Consider the following 20656-nt stretch of genomic DNA (forward strand, 5'->3'; position numbering starts at 1 on the left):
TTATTTACATACAATAAATAAACTAAAATAGAAGTATTTTTTTAATATCAGAAATTCAACTTCGACACAAACATAAAAAATAAATTTGTTAGTATCATTTATAAAAGCTAATATTAAAGTGATGAATATGAAAAAAAACATTATAAAATTAAAAAAATAATTTAAAAATGTTTTAAATACTTGTTTTTATTTCCTTATCATCAGTATAAAATGGAATTAAAAATAAGAGTAAGATGTTGAATAATATATATTTTATATTTTTCAGAACTACTACACGAACCAACGACGTCGTTGTGTACTTTTCTTTTTTCCTTCTTTTGTTTCAACAAAAGAAAAAAACTTGGAATACGTGAACCCTGATTCTGAAGCGCGCAGAAGAAACACATTTGCGGCGAACACATGAAGAAACCGAAGCAAACTCAGATGAACCCCAATTGGGTTCAACTCCAACAAGTGCCTCCTCTGTTCTTCTTCTTCTTCCTTGTATTCGACGCACCCATTTTTCTTCATCAATTTATTGGTGTTTTTCCTTGTGCAGAAGCTGAAGCTGAATGCCTCCAAGGCTTCAAGGACCTTCAATAATTCAGATGACGACACCCCAAACTCAATACTAGGTAAAAAAATGATTTTTTCTTCTGGGGTTGCATTGTTTGACGTAGTGGATTTATAAGAGGCGAAGCCTTGAAAATAATGCTGCTGTGTGTGACTTTATTTATTTATTTATTTTTTGATTTTTGTTGACAGGGAAACGTAAAGAAAGACCAGATGATGAATCCAATGATTGTCAGAATAATCCTCTTATTCCTGTAAATGACGATTCAAGGTGACTTAAGTGATTTTTATGTGTTTTGTGGCACTATAAGCCGATTCGAAATTTCGAATATAAGCTTAGAAGTGTTTTTTTTAGAGTTACTCTACTAAAAGTACTCTATAGCCAATTTAATACTTTAATATCATTTCGAGCTAGAACTTGTTTTTTCTTGTATTGTAATTTGTATGTGTTCATTTTTTCTAGGCCTGCTATATTATTATGGAGCTTCCTACTCTTTTTAAAGTTCACTATTATGTAATTTGTATGTGTTCAATATCATTTTAACTTATTAACCATTTGGCAGTCTGACAGATGCAGTGGCCATGGATTGTGAAATGGTTGGCGTTGGTCAAGGAAACAAAAGTGCCCTTGGAAGAGTGACACTGGTATTAATTTGTTCTTCATATTGTGATTATTATCTATGCACATTTAGGAATTTGCTTTTTCCCCATGTTACTACATTGATGAATTCATAACACAAAAAAAAAAAAGTTTGGTTGGTGAATAATAACTAATCATTTACATATTTTTTTCTTTTTCATCCTAATCCATTTTATTGGCTTTGGAATTCTGCCTAAAATATCTGTTTATAACTGCATTAATTTCTTCAGTCCCAATACAGTGCTGATGATTTTGTAGACTAACATGCCTTTGCCTGAAGTTTACAACATCATTTTATATGCATATCTTAGATTGTGTGTTGTTTAACCATGAGGTGTTACTCAATTGGCCCGAGCACCATATGAGTGGATTTCACCTGCAGTGCAAGATATCTCATTATTGGCTTTCTTCTCCTGGACTTTTCTTTTGAGTTTCTTGTCTACCATATGAGACCATAATAACTTCTTGTGCTTTATGACTTTTATCACCTTTGATGAACATAGGGTTTAACTGTTTAAGTGCAAGAGTTAGATAAGCATAATTTGACTGTATGAAAGCCCCTATTAACAACTATGATACTATAAAATTTATCCATGCAATGCAGAACCCGTGCCTGATATATTATAAAATTCATCTGTGAAATTTTTTGGGGAGCTATTTTTCGCACATCAGAAATAAGTTGAAAGCCCCAAGAATATTGCATCCTGTATATATGCGATGTCAAATCAATCCTAATTCTATTAGTGCAAGAAATCATAGCATTAAGACTCAAGTGGTCCTAATTCTATTAGAATAGTAATTTTTCACATTTAACCAAGCACCAAGAGTCTAAGACCAAGCATTAATTTCCAAATTTCTTTGGCATAAATAATTATTGCAATTATCATGTATAGCTTCATTTCCCTTTTGCCTTGTTAAGTATTTTATTTCTAATAGTAGTTCAGTTGATGGCAGGTCAACAAATGGGGAAATGTTGTTTATGACGAGTTTGTCCGGCCAATGGAGCGGGTTGTTGACTTCCGCACTAAAATTAGCGGCATAAGACCTCGAGATCTTCGAAAAGGTTTGCTTGACATTCTTTTGTATATAATTTTAAATTTAAATTATAACTGAAAGTATTGGAACATAAAATTCCAAAGATATGAAGTGGTTTGATATTTAATGGTCAAGTTGAGAGTCTGCTATTTAGCATGAATTATACCGAATTTCAATTTCTCTGTAGAAACATTAATTTATGTTGTATTCTTTGAAAGTTTAAATTTTCTATCAGTCACAATTTATTGCATTCTTGCATGCATCATGGAGTATGAGAGTTTTTTGCCTCTTGCTAGTCTTGAATAAAGGGGATGGGTCGGCTATGAAATATAACATAAACTTCTATGGACAACTTTAGCTTTGAGTTTCAAATTTTTGGATGTTATCTTTTACTGATAAAATTTGGACATTTTCAAGAGCCTCGTGATTTTTATTTCTTATTATAAATATGAGGATCAGGATTTTTCGTTACCATTTCTATGAATAACATTATGATTCGAATGCCAATAAACTGATTCAACTTTCAACATTGATAAAATTTGTAGCAAAGGATTTTTGGACTGCTCAGAAGAAAGTAGCAGAGTTGATCAATGGAAGAATCCTTGTTGGTCATGCCTTGTGCAATGATCTTAAGGTCTGCATTTGAGTGTTTTATTTTCTTGATTTATGTGTATATTTTTTTTATCAACTTCTGGTATTTAAAACTAAGAATTAGAATGTACTTTTGCAGGCATTATTATTAAGTCATCCCAAAAAGGACATACGAGATACTTCTGAGTACCAACCATTTCTAAAGTGCTGTCACCTTGCTACTTCTTTTAGCAATTCGTTTTTTAATTTCATTTTCCAAATGTCCCTATACTTTGTTCTAATAGAATTGTCTTTGGGTTTGAGCAGGTCAAGTAGCAGAAGAGCACTGCGGCATCTTGCTGCAGAACATCTTGGTGTTAAGATCCAAACAGGAGAGCACTGCCCTGTTAGTCTATTTACACCTCCCTCCTTTTTCTTTTATGAGATATCATTTTACCAATAAAACTAATAGTATTAGAGGTGTTTGGGTGACATTTTGATGGGGTTAGGATGGAATGAGTTTAATTGTCTTTACATGACCCAACATTTTGATAGGGAAATTTATTTGAACCCAAATACAACCTGAAATACAAGAGACAAAACTAGGTTAACCTGATTTGTTGACGTAATATATCATTCTTGATATTATGTATAGTTAAATTGTAGAATTAAAGAAGTATAAAACCATAACTATGGTGTATTTTACAATATGTATTTAGATAAATAATATCAACATAAATATAACATTGTTTATACAAAATATTATCTACTAATTCAAAATTTTATTTCCTAATTTGAAAAAAATTATACCTTTTAAAAGAATATAGGACATGATATCTAAATTCTAAAACTTGAATCCGTCAAAATTAGCTTTGGGATAGACACGTTAGTGGGATGGGTCTGGTCATAATTAGTGTGATGGGTAAATGGCAATTGTCTTTTTAGTCTAAAAAATGCACTAGCTTTTGAAGTTGCCATTCTTGTAAGTTTGAATTTGTTATTTTATTGTTTTGGTGTGAGCTTGGTGAAAACCCAGCTGAATATGTAAAATATGGAATCAGAAGTCTTAGTGTCTAACACATCCATATTATTTCAGATAGAAGATGCTCGTGCTGCTATGATGCTTTACCAAAGAAATAAAAAGGAATGGGAGAAGAGCATAAAAGATCAATTTCGGCTCAAACAGAAACAGAGGAAATCAAAGCAGAAAAAGAGGCAGAAGAATGAAGATGCTTCAAATGCCAACCACGTTGGAGTTGGATCATAGCATCGGATGCCCTTTTAAAAAATATGGTCAGGAAACCTCTCCTTCAATGGTTAACTTCGAATTCCAAATGCAGTTGAAAGAAACATTTTTTTAGTTATTATAAGATCAATATTCAAGGTACCACATACACTCATGTTCTGTTTTGCCCCTTCTCTCCAAGTATAATTTTTAGGAAAAAAACTCTTCAGTTTTATAGTGGGTAAATGTTATGTTGTAGTTCAAATTAAATCAAGAGTGTATATCATCATTTATTTTAGAGTTTTTATCGTCGCTGATAATTTATTTTCTATTGAGAGGCTTCAGCCAATCGTTTTTCAGAAGCTTGTACATAATTGAGTTTATGTACAAAAATGAGTTATTCATACACTATTGTTTTGTAGACATTCTTCAGCCAATCAAGAGTGTATGTATAACTATGAACCTTTTTGGATACAAGTTTAGAAATGCTTTTGAGAATCTTTTTTACTGAAAAATACCCTTTATCTTCAGTAAAAATGTTCTCAAAAAGTGCTTATAACTTGAATCCAAACATGTTCTAAGAACATGACTGAACCCTCATTTTCGTGGGCTTCATTTTTCAGAAAATAGAGCTTTCGAAGAACTTCCACGAATTGAGTGAGGAAAGTCAATATTTTTTTTCAATCTTATTTTCTAAATATTTTTACGATGAACAAGTTCTGGTATTCTTTACTTGATTGATGATCAATTGTATTAGGTTAGACTACCTTGGCTTTTCATTTGTTGTCACATTCTCTCTCTCTCTCTCTTGTAAAATTTGAATTCATTTATAAGAAATTTAAATTTCACAATGTTTGCTTTCTTGAAGTTAATTTTTTTTCCATAGATTAACTAAACTAAATGAGAAAATTTTAACTAAAAGAACTGAAATTATTCTGCTATAACCATTTTTTGTGGAGTTCATTAATTTACATATGTAATTATTTTAAATACTTTGTACGTATACCCATAACCGAATCAAAATTTCTCAACTTGCACAAGGAGTCACCGATTTATGGTAACAAACACACATCGATTTCATTTCTAAATATCAGAAAAATAATTAATGACTAAATTAATAAAAAAAAAGTGATTATAAAAACTAAAGAATAAAATGACACGCTAAAGAAACTATGGAGTCCAAACACATAAAATCAAACTCCTTACCATAGTAATCACAAATAGAACAAAAGGAGAAAATAAAATAATTTTTTTTTTGAAAATTAGTAAAATTTATTCAAATTTGTATATGTTAGGTTTAACAGTACTTCAATTTTGAATCAACATAAAATAGAAAAATCAATTTAAAGATTCATATTAAAATTGATTTTGAAAATTGAAAATAATCAAAGTCAATTTTGCAATGATCAAAATGATTGAAGTTAAAAACACAATAAAGAGCAAAATACAATCTAAAAACAAAATTGAATAAAGAAAAAAGGTTCAAAATAATTGAGAAATGATGAAATTAAGAATATGTAGGAAAAGAATGCACATGAGCCAACAATTGAAACTCAAATAAAAGAAACATTACATACTATTAGTTCAAATCTTTTATTTTGTTGTAATTCTAATGACGTGATGAGGTGACATTGTGAAAGCTATGGAACTACTTTAATAGATAAAAAATTAAGCTCTCAATAAAAATTAAAACTTAAAGAAAGAGAGTAGTCTAATTATATATCACAAAGAAAATGCGAAATAATTTATTGGTTTTTACATTTAGTAAAATTTAGTTATAAATAAAGAGTGATTTAACTTCCCAAAAAATTCAAAATTTAATTCTCAAAAGTAATGATTCAATTTTAATTTTCTCAAAATAAGGTGTCATTTTCTATCAAGAAAATATCTTTTATAATTTTAAATTAGTTTACTAATACTCTTTAGAATGAAATATAAATAAATTTTAATCAAATCAACTTTATTTAATATTTTTAATTAAAAATATTTTTAGAATAATAGATGAGAACATTATCTATAATAAATGTGATTGAGATATTTTAGAAAATATAATATATAGTTTATATAAAATTGTGAAAAATAACTATAATCAGAGATGAGAGTAGGTCTGATAAAATTAATTTTTAAATATATAGGCTAAACTTATTTTTATAAAATTAAATCCTAAACCTTATTTATTATTTATTCTAGTTTTTATATATATTTAATTTGATGTTTTAAAAGTTTGACTTATTAACCAATTTAAAAGTCTATTTTAGATTAACGATATTAAATAAGTCAATACACTTAATTTTAAATAAACCAGTAAATCTATTTTTTAAATATGTGTATAGATATTATTTTAATTTAGATGATAAAAAAATAGTTTATTGTATTATTATTAAAATTTAAAATTTAAAATAGATAAAAAAATCAATATAAAAGGGCAACTTATAGTAATGTACTCTCACATAGATTATGAAGAAAGAAAATAATTTTATTAAACAAAAAATTTATAAATATTCTTTATATCCTATTTTGAATATTTTAAATAATCAATCACAAATATGAAGAATAAAAGCAAGTGCAAAGATGCAATTGCTAAAATTTCTATATCCAATTTCTTGATTTCTTAAAACATGAAATATAAAATGTTTAGCCGCAGTGAAAATGTAAATGGATTGATCTATCATAGGCCTAACCTTTTTAAATAAATATATATATATATATATTTAAAAAATCTAAACATAACATTTTTATTAAATAAATCAAACCAGACTTTAAATAAATCAAAACATAAACTCTTATTTAAAATCTAAAATATTTTTTATCTATAACTAAAACTAAAGAGAGAAAAAATTTTCAACCGGGAAAATTTATAGGCTACAACTAACTTGAATATTAATAACCTAAATGAACTAATTAAAAATTGAATTATAGTTGGTAAAATGAGACGAAAAAAATGTCTTAAACATATTCCAATTTTATTATTATTATTTATTTTTAAAAAAATGGTTATTAATAGGCATGAGGTGATGAGGTGAAAGAAAAGTGTAAACCGATTCCAATTTTGCTACACTCTACAAATAGCATTGGCAACGACTAACGGCAGCATTAACACCAAAAGTTTCACCGCAACGCAACTGTCACCTCTCTCTTGCGGACCAAAACGCAGACACGTTCTCCCTTCTCTCTCTCTCTCTCTCGCTCACTTTCACATGCACACACACACACACACTCCTCAAATTCACTTCCACAACCCTAAACCCTATAAACCCAATCTCAGTGCTCTGAAAATTCAACCCAACACCAACATTCACAACATGAGGATTCCGACCATTCGCCGCTTCACAACTCCCTCTCTCACTTCCCACCATCCCAAATCCTACGTCTCCGACTGCAGAGCCGTCCTCGTCCCCCACTTCGGCGGCCCGCACGTGCTCCAGCTTCACTCCCACGTGCCACTCCCCCCTCTCAGGCCGCACGAAGTCCTCGTTCGCGCCCGCGCCGTCGCCATCAATCCCTTGGACACTCGTGTCAGTGCATTGCTTTTCTTGCAATTTTTCATTAAGCGCTTTGAAACTTTCTCGAACTGTGTCTTGAACTGTTTGTTGCAGATGCGCGCCGGTTATGGCCGTTGCCTTTTCGAGCGGCTGCTGCCTCTCATTTTGGGGCGCGACGTCAGCGGCGAGGTTGCGGCGGTTGGAGCTGCCGTCAAGTCGTTGAGTGTGGGAGAGCAGGTCTTTGGAGCTCTGCATCCGACTGCGGTGAGAGGCACTTACACGGACTATGCGATTCTCTCGGAAGAGGAGGTTATTTCGAAACCGGATTCGCTTGATCATGTGGTATGTTCTAGTTTCGTGATTTGGTTAGGTATATTGAATTTGATGATTACTGCTCTTGACTTGACTTGGTGTCTTTCTAAAAATTGTACTTGCAACTTTGAGTGTGTGTGGTTGACCAGTTAGAATGGCGCACAAGAAGGAGTTTAAAGTTATATTATCGGGGTGTTTCTTTTGGCGTGGTATACACAAGAATTTCAATAAAATTGCATCAAATCAACGGAAATTACGCATAAGCTACAAGTTGTAGCTTCTGATTGACACACATTTAAGGCTTTATATTTATACATGCTATTGGAGATCCCACATCGTTTAGTAAGATAGTCATACTTGTGTATATAAGTGGAGAACAGTGTTGGGGATTCTACATTGACCAAAGATGAGGCCAAATAGTATATTGAGGAGCAATCCTCAACTTACACCTTGATTTTGTAAGGTTGAGTTGAGCTCCAAACCACTTTCTTAAGATGGTATCAGAGCTTATACTAGCAATTCTTATTGTTGGACTTGTCAGGTCACCTGCTATCAAGCCGTTATCAGACCACCCGTGGATGTCCAATATTCAACGTGAGGGGTGTGTGTTAGAGATCTCACGTCGTCTAATAAGATAGTCATACTTGTGTATATAACTGAGAAATAATTCTCACTTTACGAGTCAATTTTGTAAGGTTTGGTTAGACTCTTAATTTACTTTCTTCAGACAGCAATATGTGTTTAGATACTTAAAAAATAGAATAGGACAAGTCATGATGATTGAAGAACAGCATATCTTGGTTCCACTGAGAGCAGAATAGAGCTGGGGCTTTCTATTCCATTCCTGTTCTGTGCGTGTGCTGTCTTTCCTTGAGGCCTTTTCAGCCAGCTGATTGTGATCTCTTGATTTGATGAATCAATCTGTTGTCAGGATTGGTCACGGTATATGTTGAATGACACTGAACCACAAAATTGTATTTTGAATCACTTGCAATGTAGGGTTGTTCTCTCTTTGTAATTGTTGAATTCCTTTCTTATGGCATTATTGGGGTTGGGTAGAATGGGGAATGAAATACTCATTGATTAAAGAAGAGCTACCAATGATTAATACATGAGTGGAAATATGTTGGAATATACTCACTACAGAGCTGTATTGCTGTCAATATATGCACAGGTTCTGCTATAGCAAGGGATTTTAGTTTGCTGTCATTAATTCATAACAGTAATTAGATTTTCACTATGTATGTGGCTATCTGCCAGTACTTGGATGAACATCATTATTCTAAGAACTGTTGCTAGAAGGAAACGTGTCTAAATGTGTGTTGGGTGGATGACATGAACCATACTATAGATCGTGCAATATGTTGAATTACTCTGTAGATTCATGTCATATTGAGAAATGATTTGAATGTGGTTATCAACTTATAGATTGGTATGGAAAAAAATATTTATCTTGTACACTGATTTGAATTTGACTCTCCAAAGTGAGAGATAAAACAATAATCTTTGTCTGTATATGTCCAATACATTTTTTTACCGTCACTCTCATAATTTTCATGTTACAAAATAATTAGTGGTTTCTATATTTAATAATTGACCATAATTTTTTCCCCATGTTTACTTTGGAGGCATTCTTTTTTACTTTTTCCCCCCTTTTAATCTTGTAGGAAGCCAGTGCCATACCTTTTGCTGCATTGACAGCTTGGCGTGCTCTAAAAAGTACAGCTAGAATAAGTGAGGGGTATGTTTATATTGATGAAATTATGACTTCCATCAGTGAAAATTTATTTTTTGCTTATAAATTTTCTGTTCATTTAGAGTTTTTATTTTTTGTATTTTCATCACCCACTAAATGTCCAGCTTTCTAAAAACTCTCGTTCCACTCACTTATATCCTTTAGTTATCTCAAACAGACAAAGGATATTAGTAGTGGGAGGTGGAGGAGCAGTAGGATTTGCTGCAATTCAGCTTGCTGTTGCTGCTGGTTGCTCTGTTGTAACTACTTGTGGAAGTCAAAGCGTAAGCAGATTGTTAGCAGTTGGTGCAGAGCAGGCTGTTGATTATGTGGCTGAGGTGGTGTTGAATCTTCTTTTGTATCATTTTTCCTGTCATTAGTTCAGATATTTCAATTATGATACCATTGCTACTGAAGTTTTGTTTAGAAATAAAATTTGGTGAAAGGGAAAATAACAATACTTAACATACTGGTTTATCAAAAACAGAAAATAAGAGGCTAGAAAGGAAAAAATGAAAGAGTTGATAGTTGGCCTTTGATGAATGTGGCAAATGAATGTCGGGCGTGTGTTTATTAGTAAAATGATTTTTTTCTAAATAAAAGTTTATAGTAAGTGGCAAGATAATGAAAATAACTATAATATGCAGGTAAGTGAGGGCACGAGACAGGCAATCGGGGTTTAATAATCTAAATAAGTTTAGTTATTAATTTTAATTTGTTAATTACATTTATATACAACATCAATGACAACTAAGCCCCTATCCTAATTTATTGTATTCTCCAAGAAATACAAATAAGTCCTAATCCCATATGGATTGAGACTCTCATACTATTGAACCTGTAAGTTAAATTTTAGGATTAAAATATGAGCCGAGCCAGTGAGACCTAATTAACGTAAACCCCAAGCCCAAATGCAATCCAAGAGCAGATTTATGAATGTTAGTGGAGTTCTTCAAACTGAGAATATAAAATTAGTACTACAGTACTAAAGCTAATAACCCTATAATATAGTCATCCAGTAGGTTGATAGAATAGTACGATCGGCCCCTAAACAAAAATATACCAAAATAAATTCAAAGACAATTGGTCTTTAGTAAGCTTATGCTTTCTTGATTCTCGTGCATTTTGCATCAGATTTGATCTGTCTTATAACTTCATTCTGGATTGACAGGATGTTGAATTGGCTATAAAGGGGACGTTTGATGCTGTTTTGGACACAATTGGCGTTCCAGAGACAGAACGGATGGGCATTAATTTTCTGAAACGAGGTGGACACTACATGACTCTTCAGGTAGTATACGAAAGTTTATCACCTTTTCATCTTTATCATACTTGAAGATGTACTCTCAGTTCATTGCCAGAATTACCTTTTAATTTTTTTTAAAAGTGACATCTGTGCTCCAATCTTCTATTTTTACTGTTTCATTGAAGGGTGAGGCAGCGTCATTGTCTGATAGATATGGATTGCTTTTTGGGATTCCAGCATCTACAGCTGTTTTATTGAGAAAACAGCTTCTATACAAAATCTCTCATGGAATAGGTAGAAAATTTCTGACTATCATGTTATTTTACTTTGGTACCTTCACGTATGTTACTTATTTCCTTTGTCATTCTATCTTTTCTTGACATTGATAGAATTGGAATCATTAAACGGAATGAACAAGTTTTACGCTTTTTCAAGAGATGTAGATTATACTGTTTTCATAATCACAAAAGTACCCCAAACTACTTATAGTTATTTCATAGGCAGCTACTAGTAACTAGTCTGCAGTTTATAATTAAAACCCACGCTTAATTGGCTTAATTAGTTTCAGGCCCATTGCCCTTGTTTCTAACATAAACCCTTGCATTTCTTTGACTAACCTAACTAACGAAATCTAATGGGTATCTATCACCAGTCTTCCCCCAAAATTTCACCTTGCCCTCGTGGTGAACAGCCTGTGACTGTGAGTTGTGACTACTCGAATAAATCCCCATTGGTGTTCCAACTGACTAAAGCATGGTGACCAACCTAATCAGACCACTGCATAGCTTTCAATTCTCCACAAATATTTTGGTATCTCCATTATTCTCTAATGCTCTGTTTTCTGCGGCATTTTTGGCCATAAAACAGAGTGTTTCCAATTGCAGCTGAAGGTTATCAAGGTCATCTACCTTATTCTGCTGGGTCTGGCCCATGAGGACTTGGAAGCAATCCAGTTGCTGCAGCTTCGTGATCTCTTTCCTCTTTTCCACATCTTCACTTTACTCCTTTACAGGATTGAATATGATTCTAGGGGTTCTTGCAATGCGATGTGTTCACCAGCAATTTCCTCACTTCTTTGGTCTCTTTTTCTCTCTCCGATTCTTCTTTTGTTTCTTTCTTTCTTGATTGTTTTAGTGGTCCATCCAGCAATTTTAAGTCTTCTCTCCCACCATGATTCTTTTCTTGGGTCTTGATCCCTAACATCTTCACTTCTATTTTCTTCCTCCAACCTGAAATATTGGTCATACATGGCTCTCCATTGCCGAAAACTGTTCCCCTCGAACATTGGAATCAAAATCTCAGCGGGTTCTGCCATCCACCCTATTGACCGAAACTTCCTCTTCTTCCCTCTGCATACATCATCGTTACATGTTCAGAATCACCTTTAGCAGTTCTTTCATCATCTCCTTGTCCCAGTGCCTCATATTGCAGCTTGTTCAGGTGTTGTGCCGCTTCATATTGGCACTGCACTTCTTCCATTCTTGCTTTAAGTCCTTGGTTTGACTCCATGATCACAAATTACCAATCAAAAAAGCTCCAAGAATCCACCACAACTGCACCCACGCACAAATCCCAGATCAACTTCTGTAATACCAGTTGATAGAACTGGTAGCATAACTGTGGGAAAGAACAGTTTTTTATTGAATGAAACTAGGGAGAAGTCCCTAGGAAGCAGTCACAATTCCAGATATTTCGAGAGAATTCTAGATCCACTCCTTGCACTGATTTTCTCAATCCCAAAAATCCTCTAAGCTATTTATAGTTTTTCCTATTTATAGAAACAACTGGTCTATAATTCATAACTAAAATCTGCCCTTAATGGGCCTAACTAGTTTCGGGCCCGTTCCCCTTCTTTCTAACCTAAACCGTTGTATTTCTTTGAGTAGCCTAACTAATTACTAACATTAACTGACTAAATAGTTGGTGTATATCAGACAGTCTTTTTCTCATGTCTCATATTTTATGCCACTTGCCTCTCTTCCATTGTAGGCTAAAGAAGCAGTGACTGAGGTGGAGATAAAATAATTACTTATTATGCTAATTGACATAACTCAGGTTGGGGGATTTATTTATTTTGAAGTAGAATTCTAAAGCATTGATAAAATCTGGAGATGAACCAACTGAATGAAAAAATAGACATTGTGAAAATGGGTCCTGATGTAGTTTCTTTATACCCTATGGATCTAGTATTCTCTGAGGCAAAAGCCTATACTAGACAAGCTGCAATAACATTCAGTCACAATTAAGCATTGTCTTATAATTAAACTCTCTGCAAAGAAACCAGATCGGTAACTGGATGGGCATAACCCAACTAATGCCATGTTGGGTGACTTGATCTTGAAGAAGGATATGGTCGATTGAGATCAAAAAGAGTATTTTATCATAAGCAGTGGGGTATCAAAAAAGTATTTTATTTTTTACCAGATTGAAATGTCAAAAGTAGATTTAGACATTTACTGTCATGCAAAACTTTGCACAATGTGTTTTAGATTTTTATTAGTTAAACTGCCAAAAGTATTTTTTTTACCAGATTGACACGTCAAAAGGATATCTTCAGGTGTGCCTTTCCAGATATTACATATTCATAAATGATATCTTTGCATTTTTTTTTGTCAAGAAATTGGGATCTATGAGAAGATTCTCAATTTTGGTTTGTCACGTTGATGATATCAAGCTTTATTGCTGCTTGTTATGTAACTCAAGCAGGATTGCAAATATCCTGAATTCAAGGATGGTGTTTATTTCCTTCATGTTTTAACTCGTGCTGTCAAATGTGGGAAGGTTTTCAAAAATATATGTGAAGTCAAATTCCCTTCTTTCCTTGTTATACAGAATACTCATGGACATACATGAGGGCTGACAAAGAGGGTTTAATTGAGATTCGAAAGCTATGTGAAGCTGGGAAGATGAAGATACCCGTGTGTAAAACGTTTCCCATAAGACAAGTGAGAGACGCTCATGAGGTAAAAGAAAGGAAGATCGTTCCAGGTAAAGTAGTACTGGAACTTGATTGACGTCCTCAATCTCATCACGGAGTTGCTTAAACTAGTTTCTTTTTTTGTTCATTTTTGGGTTCTCTTTTCAGTGGAGTTCCACATTTACTTGAGAAATTGGTAGTGCTTCTTCTGGGTTTTCACTGTATGATAGAAATTAGAAAGTGGAACTTTTTGTAAAGAGTGAAGATACAGCCGAAAGATTTTAAAAATTAATATTTGTTAATAAATTTATTATAAAATAATTATTTAATTTAATATTTTATAATTTAAATTATTATTTTAATCATCATAATGTCATTCGGACATTCTTTCATTTTTCTTTTGTAAATTTTGATTCAGAATATCCGGTCATGCAAATATGTAAATTGATTGAGATGTTTATGTGACGCGCATGACCTTTACCTTACCTTTACAACTGTTTTGTTTTTAGTCATGTCCACTTGTGGAAGGTGATGATATGACGTTATACCTTCATAACCCCCATGTGTCAGTTGCACTCACAATCCATGTATTCTTGAATTGTGACATCGAAAGAGAACATTGCTGAATTATTAGCAGAAAACTTGTTCATTGTATTAAGCTTTAGTGCTACTAGGGAGCGGAGAGGTAGGCATCATTTGTTGTTGAAATGGCCAGATCTTAGGAGCATTATCAGGCAGCATTTGTCTGCTTACTTTTTAATTATTTGAACTGCTAGGATAGGAACAGGTTCTTGATCACGTGTGGCATTCGTGATTCATATGTTAATAAATTAAAACTTGTAACCTCACTTGAATACAACTATTCAATTATTTACGGTCTGGTGGGACACAATCTAACATGGACTGTATAGACAGACAGACACTTTGACAAGCCCTAGCAGTGGTCATTGGGTGCAATCTTTAAATTAGGTCTTCACCCCTTTTGTTTTTCTTGTATTATATTACACTAATCAACTTGGTAGTAATTATCATCGTTTAGAAAAATGTAAAGGTACCTTAAAAAGCCTCATTGGCCATGGCCACTTTTCGGCATTGGCATTACCTCAAAACCGGGCCTCATGCAGAAAAGCCCAAAATGCCAAAGTAAAAGTGTTCTATAATGCAAGTCCATAAAAGTATTATGGCACAATCTGCTTTTCATAGACGTCTTTCCATAATGCGTTCTTAGTATCAGATTTGTCAAGCTGTGTAAATGTGTGGTCAAACCCCTTCTTTTTAAGTAACCTTGACCCACTTATTTATTTGGTTATCATTCAACTTTGGAGTTAGGATCATACGTTGTGTTGTGCTTGTGCATGCTTCTCTTTGAGTGGGTTTTCATGCAGCTGGACCACACCTCTAACCTATTCGTATTAAATGCTTTCTCTTGTTGCATGTGACGGGGCTTTAGATGGTTAAAGGGTGTGTTCAGCAATCTGTAACTTTACACTAAAAATGGAGTACTTAAGAAATAGTAGTGGTCAATAGCAGTATTGATTAAAGAAATATTTTATCTTGTCAAATTATGATTAATTAATTAAAATCGTAAAAATATTTTTATTTAATAATTTTCAATTTCAAATTAACTGTGGTCAATTTTTATTAGCTAAGTGATACCTTACTGCTCTCATTATGTTAAAACTTAAAAGATTTATTTTTACATATACTTTATTTTTTTAATATTTTATCAAGGTAATTTTTTTTTTATTTTCGCAAATAATCTACGACCCTTGATATTTGATAGTATTTCTCCATACTCCAGTACATTTATCTGCCACGCGTCACATGTGCGCAGATTTCTATGATATCCGTGGGAAGCATAGTAAACGGCACAGTTCTTCGCAAATGGGAGGGACCCTATGCTTGTTTAAGAATTTTGCATCTACTCTCCTTTTCATGCGCGTGCCTGCACACTTCTCATGCGTTACTATACTTTTATCTTAGGTCCATACTTATTTAATCCACCAAGTTATCGTGTTCAATGAATATTTTGAAAAGAATTAAAATTATGTGAACAACTTTTTTGCAACCTCTTCCGTGCAAAACATTTGAAAATTTGTGTTGTCAATCACATGTCACATTCTTATTGGCAATTTGGCAAGAGTTAAGTTATTTGAAAGGCTATGTCAAATAGTTATGTGGCTAACAAATGAGAGATAGTATGAATAAAATGAGAGATAGTAAGGCGCGTGGCGTGAAAGGAAAGCAGTGTTGAGTATGATTGGGTAGCAACCTCGATGATTGATCGGAGCAAAGCTTTTGAAGTGCCGTCACGTGCGTGCACCTTCCCATGTGACATCTTTCGCAACCACCCTTCTTTTTTCCTTTTTATTTTCTAACCCTGTCATTTTAATTTCAAAACATTTTTTCCATCACAATATATTTAATATTTAATCTGCAGGGAAAAATTTAACCTGAGGAAGAAGAAAAGTTTGGAAAAAAACAAAACATGGAATAATAATGGCGAGTTGTGTGAAGCACTGTGAAATCGGTGGGTAAAGCGAAAAAGCAAGCACAAGTTACAGACATACACAGTAGTACAGTACAACTTTGTTATAATATTTAGTATTTACATTTACAATACAATAGTAATAGTAATACTGCACTTCTCACACGGATGGATAGACACATGAATTCTGCGAAAGTGCCATGAATTTTGATATTCCCAATACCAAAACATTTTCCTTCGTCTTCTTCTATGATCTATCTGGCCACGTTCTTCTTCCTGCACTCACTCACTATTTTACTGCCTCCTACCTATTACAAATACAATACATCTTTTTCAGATTTTTACATCTCAATTCGGATCACACATTTTATTGTCTACAATTAGAGTAAAGTCCACTGCATTATTGTAGAGTGCACATTGGATCAATCTTATAAAAATGGGAAATGTTATGGATTAAGAAAACTGATCATGCATTTCTGTATGCATGTTAAGCACTCAGTATTCACTTGTTTTATATTCAAGAATACCTACAAAATAGAGTCATTTTTTTATACCCCAACAATATAATGCCATGTTACCATCTCAGTGCTGTGTGTGTCCACTCCATGGAACATTTTGCCTAAAAAAAAAATTCAATACTCACATTTCTAGTATGTAGACATTAATTGCGTATTAAGAATGCAAGTAACAAGAAAACTTAGTCAAAGTATTTGAGAGATTTCCTTCAAATTCAATGCGGCTGAGAAAACTGCTGATTTGGACAAATATAGTACCGTTAGGTAGGGTTTTCTCTCCTATTTTTTTCCCTCCCCTTTAATAGCCGTTGGGTAGGTTTTGTTTTGTAAGTTTTATTAGTTGTTGTTGTTGGTTAAGATTTTCGTACAATTATATATTTGGTAGTACTGACTTAGTTCTTTATCAAGGTAAAACCTAACCATATTAAGAAAAAAAATTTCACATTATATCTAGAAATAATTTTAGAAATTTCACCGATCATTATCTAATAAATACATGTATTATTCATGATAACTCCCAAAATCTTCTTTATCCGTATCTTACATGATCATAAACATTAGCCTTAGTTTTTCATTTTTATTTTCTCACTCAAAAATTGATTTTCCCCCCTCACCACCTTTCTTTTTCTTTTCTTTTCCCACTACTTTCTGTCTTTACCAAAGTTGTTGATCTGCCAAAAGTCTCGTGCACGCAGATGATTTTTTTCCCTTTTCTACTGAAAACGGAGACCATCCTTGAGACTTGAGTACTTCACTAATTACAAGTATCACCCAAGATTCACTTCTCTTGACCAAATACCATGATTCATACCACCTCTCAGTTCTCAAATACCAACAAGATTCTTCACACCAAAAGAAGGGCACCATTTAAACTAATTTTTTTAATATATTAAATTGAGTTAATCACGTATATATTATTAATGTAAAAATAAAAAGACTTTACACTGATAGTGTATAAGTAATTAATTTTATTAAATTTATATAAATAATTCTAAAAAAAATAAATTTAGATATAATTTCTTGAATGTAATCGATAATATTTACATATTATCAGGATAAATTTCTAATATATCAATTATACATAAATAAAAAAAACTGTATTTAAATTTTCTCAACCTTCGCATAAAAATTAACTATAAATATGACTACACAACAATTTCAAAGCGTATATTAACTTTTACCGTATACTTATATTGTTAAGATACTACAACAAGAGATTATTATCTATTAAAAAAATGAGACATGTGCTGGTAGAAAAAACCACCAGTTGGCACAACAAGACCCTACCCTACAATGGGTTACATATTTCCAAAGACAAACAGCATTTCGTCATCTTCCATTAAACCTTCTCCTCTCATTATCTCTCTCTCTCTCTCTCACTCACATATAGTAGTAGCCACCTTGCAATCTGTAGCTAAGGATAATAGTTCACCCCACCTCACACCCAACCAAAGCTAAGCTTAACCTCCTTCATTAGCTACCATCCCAAAAATTCCTCACTGCCATGACTTGGCAACAAGTGTTATTTTGAGTCCAAAAATAATAGAAAATGGATTCAGGGAGAGAGAGAGAGAGGCCTCATCGCAGCACAAGTAGCAATAGCAAGCAGCACAAGTGAACTCTTTGTGTGCTTCACTTCCCGTTTGTCCTCTTCATCCATGAAGCTCTCTTCCAAGTCCATTCTCAGCCCTAGCCGCAGCAGAGACCCTCCTCAGATTTCCCTCTCTTCTTCCCTCAGCAGGAGGCTCAAGAGCAATGGAAGCATCAAGGGTGGCCAAGCCTCTCCCATGTTCCCTACCGGTGGCAAGAGAAGAGGCTGTGGCTTTGAGAACCCTGAGCCTTCTTCCCCCAAAGTCACATGCATTGGCCAAGTAAGGGTGAAAACCAAGAAGCAAGGGAAGAAGATGAGGGCAAGGTCAAAAAGGAGAGGAGAGGCTAGCTTTAGAAAGGTTGAACAAGTTGGTCCAAATGGAAATGGTAATCTTAATGCAAATCCAGATCTCACTAGACAAAACAGCCAAGGGGTGAACTTTCACCACCAAAACTGTTTGAAGCATAGGAACCAAAGATGGGTGCACCTTCCCTTGACTATATGTGAGGCTTTGAGGGAGTTCAGCTGCTTTTTTCCATGCAGGTCTTCTTGCATGTCAAGTGAGAAGGAAAAGGAGAAGGGTGGTAGTGGAGGACATGATGGTGGTGATGGGAGAGAGGGTTCTTGTGGGGCTGCATTTGGAAGGTGGCTGGTGGCTTTGCAAGATGGGGATGGCAAGGGGAGGGGGATTGAGCTGGTGATGGAAGATGAGGTGGAGGGAGGAGAGACAGGTGAGAGGAGCCATAGCCAGAGGAGGCATGTGTTTGAGGACATTGATGTTGATTTGGTAGTGGGAGAGGAGGAAGAGAAGAAGCACGAGGAGGTGGTGGGAGAGGAAGAGGAGAAAGGGAGAGTTAGCATATGTATACCTCCAAAGAATGCTCTTTTGTTGATGAGGTGCAGATCTGATCCTGTCAAAATGGCAGCTTTGGCTAACCGGTTTTGGGAATCACCTGTTCACAAAGACAAATGTCAAGAAGAAGAAGAAAAAGAAGAAGAGCATGATGAAGAGGACCAACAACAACAAGAAGGAGAAGATGACCAAGAGCAACACATCAAAATGGAACAAGAACAAGAAGAACAACACCAACAAGTAGTAGTAGAAGAAGAACAACAAGTTGAAAGTGAAACCAAAGAAGATAACATTTGTGAAAGAGAAACAGTTGTGGCGAGTGAAGAAGAGGAGCAAGAAGACGGGAAAGAAAGGTATGAAATTGAAAGCAGAGAGAACCTAGAAAGCAAAGAGTTTTCTCAAGAGGAAGAAAAGGGTGATGAAGAAAAAGAAGCAAATGTGGATGCCATTGACGAAGGTGAAACCTTAACACTCCCCGAAGCTCATTCAGATCCAGAGAAGCATAAAACCGAAGCAGAAGAGGTTAATCTCCAAGAGGGTAAGGAAGAAGAAAGAGAAAACGACGAAAGCTCGGAACTTTCATCCTCCCCAGAAATCTTCACAGCTTCAGAACCAGAAAACGACGTAGCAGAACCCGAAACGGAAGCAGTAACGGCGGAAACTTCAGAAGGGTCAGCAGAGGAAGAACAAACTCAGAACCCAGACCCGACCCGAGACCCGGATCCGGAGTCGAAGGAGCGAGAAAACGGGTCAAAACTTGAAGAGAGAAGAAAAGCTTTGCCGGAGTGCTTGTTGCTGATGATGTGCGAGCCGAAGCTGTCCATGGAGGTGTCAAAGGAAACGTGGGTGTGCAGCACCGACTTCATACGGTGGTTGCCGGAGAGACCCGCCGCCGCAGTCGGCGCCGGCGGCAAGAGGGTCGCGGGAGAGACACTTAACAAGCCGAAGGCGAAACCGAAACCCTCGCCGCCGATGATGCAGCCGCCGAGGTCGTCGTGCTCGTTCCCGGCGGCGGGCGGCGGCGGCGGAGTGTCGATGGCGACGATGATCGAGCAGAAGCTGATGGGGTCGAAATCGGGTAATGGGTACGAGCCGTTTGTGCTGACGCGCTGCAAGTCGGAGCCGATGCGGTCATCGGCTAAGCTCGCGCCGGAGGCTTGTTTCTGGAACAACAGGAAGCTCGAGCCGCACCCTCCGCCGGCTCAGCTCGGAGTCGGCGCGCCGGCTGGTGTTGGTTTTTGATTTTTTTTTTCTTTCTCGAAATCTCAATTTTCTTCCTCTTTTTTTTTTTTTTTTTAATTGACAGAATAATTAATTGTTGTTATTATGTGTAGATTATTGCTGAACTTTGGGCAGGTTTGGTAAGTTAGGATTGAGTATACTATTTTGCTGTTTTTAGAATGTAATCCTTTGTATAAATACTTTTAGTGATGCTATTTGTTTTGGGGTCCTTTACTCGTTTGTGAATTTACAATAAGAGTATAATTTTTATGCA

At 34.7% G+C, this 20656-nt stretch overlaps 3 protein-coding genes across 3 annotated transcripts; all 3 read left to right on the forward strand.

The window, feature by feature from the left end:
* Nucleotides 1-296: 296 nt before the first annotated feature.
* On the forward strand, nt 297-4342 carry LOC109789157 (Polynucleotidyl transferase, ribonuclease H-like superfamily protein). The gene is made up of 9 exons (XM_020348052.3): nt 297-453; nt 539-614; nt 745-823; nt 1116-1197; nt 2147-2255; nt 2773-2861; nt 2958-3022; nt 3125-3203; nt 3894-4342. Exons 1-9 carry the CDS (start codon nt 400-402, stop codon nt 4062-4064), a joined length of 804 nt encoding a protein of 267 aa, XP_020203641.1. The 5' UTR covers nt 297-399; the 3' UTR covers nt 4065-4342.
* Nucleotides 4343-7074: 2732 nt separating this feature from the next.
* LOC109789158 (GroES-like zinc-binding alcohol dehydrogenase family protein) lies at nt 7075-14064 on the forward strand. Its single transcript, XM_020348054.3, has 7 exons — nt 7075-7537; nt 7619-7846; nt 9484-9557; nt 9730-9889; nt 10723-10842; nt 10983-11091; nt 13630-14064. The coding sequence occupies exons 1-7, from the start codon at nt 7220-7222 to the stop codon at nt 13809-13811; spliced, it is 1191 nt and encodes a 396-aa protein (XP_020203643.1). The 5' UTR covers nt 7075-7219; the 3' UTR covers nt 13812-14064.
* Nucleotides 14065-18017: 3953 nt separating this feature from the next.
* HCF243 (Serine/Threonine-kinase pakA-like protein) lies at nt 18018-20656 on the forward strand. The gene is given in 2 exon segments (XM_083065133.1): nt 18018-18319; nt 18321-20656. Coding segments are annotated over 2 exon segments (2136 nt in total). The 5' UTR covers nt 18018-18266; the 3' UTR covers nt 20404-20656.

The sequence above is a fragment of the Cajanus cajan genome, chromosome 10 (genome assembly GCF_000230855.2).
Source record: "Cajanus cajan strain Asha chromosome 10, NIPB_CcT2T_4, whole genome shotgun sequence".
NCBI lineage: Eukaryota > Viridiplantae > Streptophyta > Magnoliopsida > Fabales > Fabaceae > Cajanus > Cajanus cajan.

What these genes read in the sequence shown, in the direction of transcription:
- LOC109789157 (XM_020348052.3), top strand. Translation starts at nt 400, where the DNA reads ATGAAGAAACCGAAGCAAACTCAGATGAACCCCAATTGGGTTCAACTC. An exon ending in CCCTTGGAAGAGTGACACTG is followed by an intron (nt 1,198 to 2,146) that starts GTATTAATTTGT and finishes AGTTGATGGCAG; the next exon opens with GTCAACAAATGGGGAAATGT. An exon ending in ACCTCGAGATCTTCGAAAAG is followed by an intron (nt 2,256 to 2,772) that starts GTTTGCTTGACA and finishes TAAAATTTGTAG; the next exon opens with CAAAGGATTTTTGGACTGCT.
- LOC109789158 (XM_020348054.3), top strand. Translation starts at nt 7,220, where the DNA reads ATGCACACACACACACACACTCCTCAAATTCACTTCCACAACCCTAAA. An exon ending in CGGATTCGCTTGATCATGTG is followed by an intron (nt 7,847 to 9,483) that starts GTATGTTCTAGT and finishes TTAATCTTGTAG; the next exon opens with GAAGCCAGTGCCATACCTTT. An exon ending in ACAGCTAGAATAAGTGAGGG is followed by an intron (nt 9,558 to 9,729) that starts GTATGTTTATAT and finishes TATCTCAAACAG; the next exon opens with ACAAAGGATATTAGTAGTGG.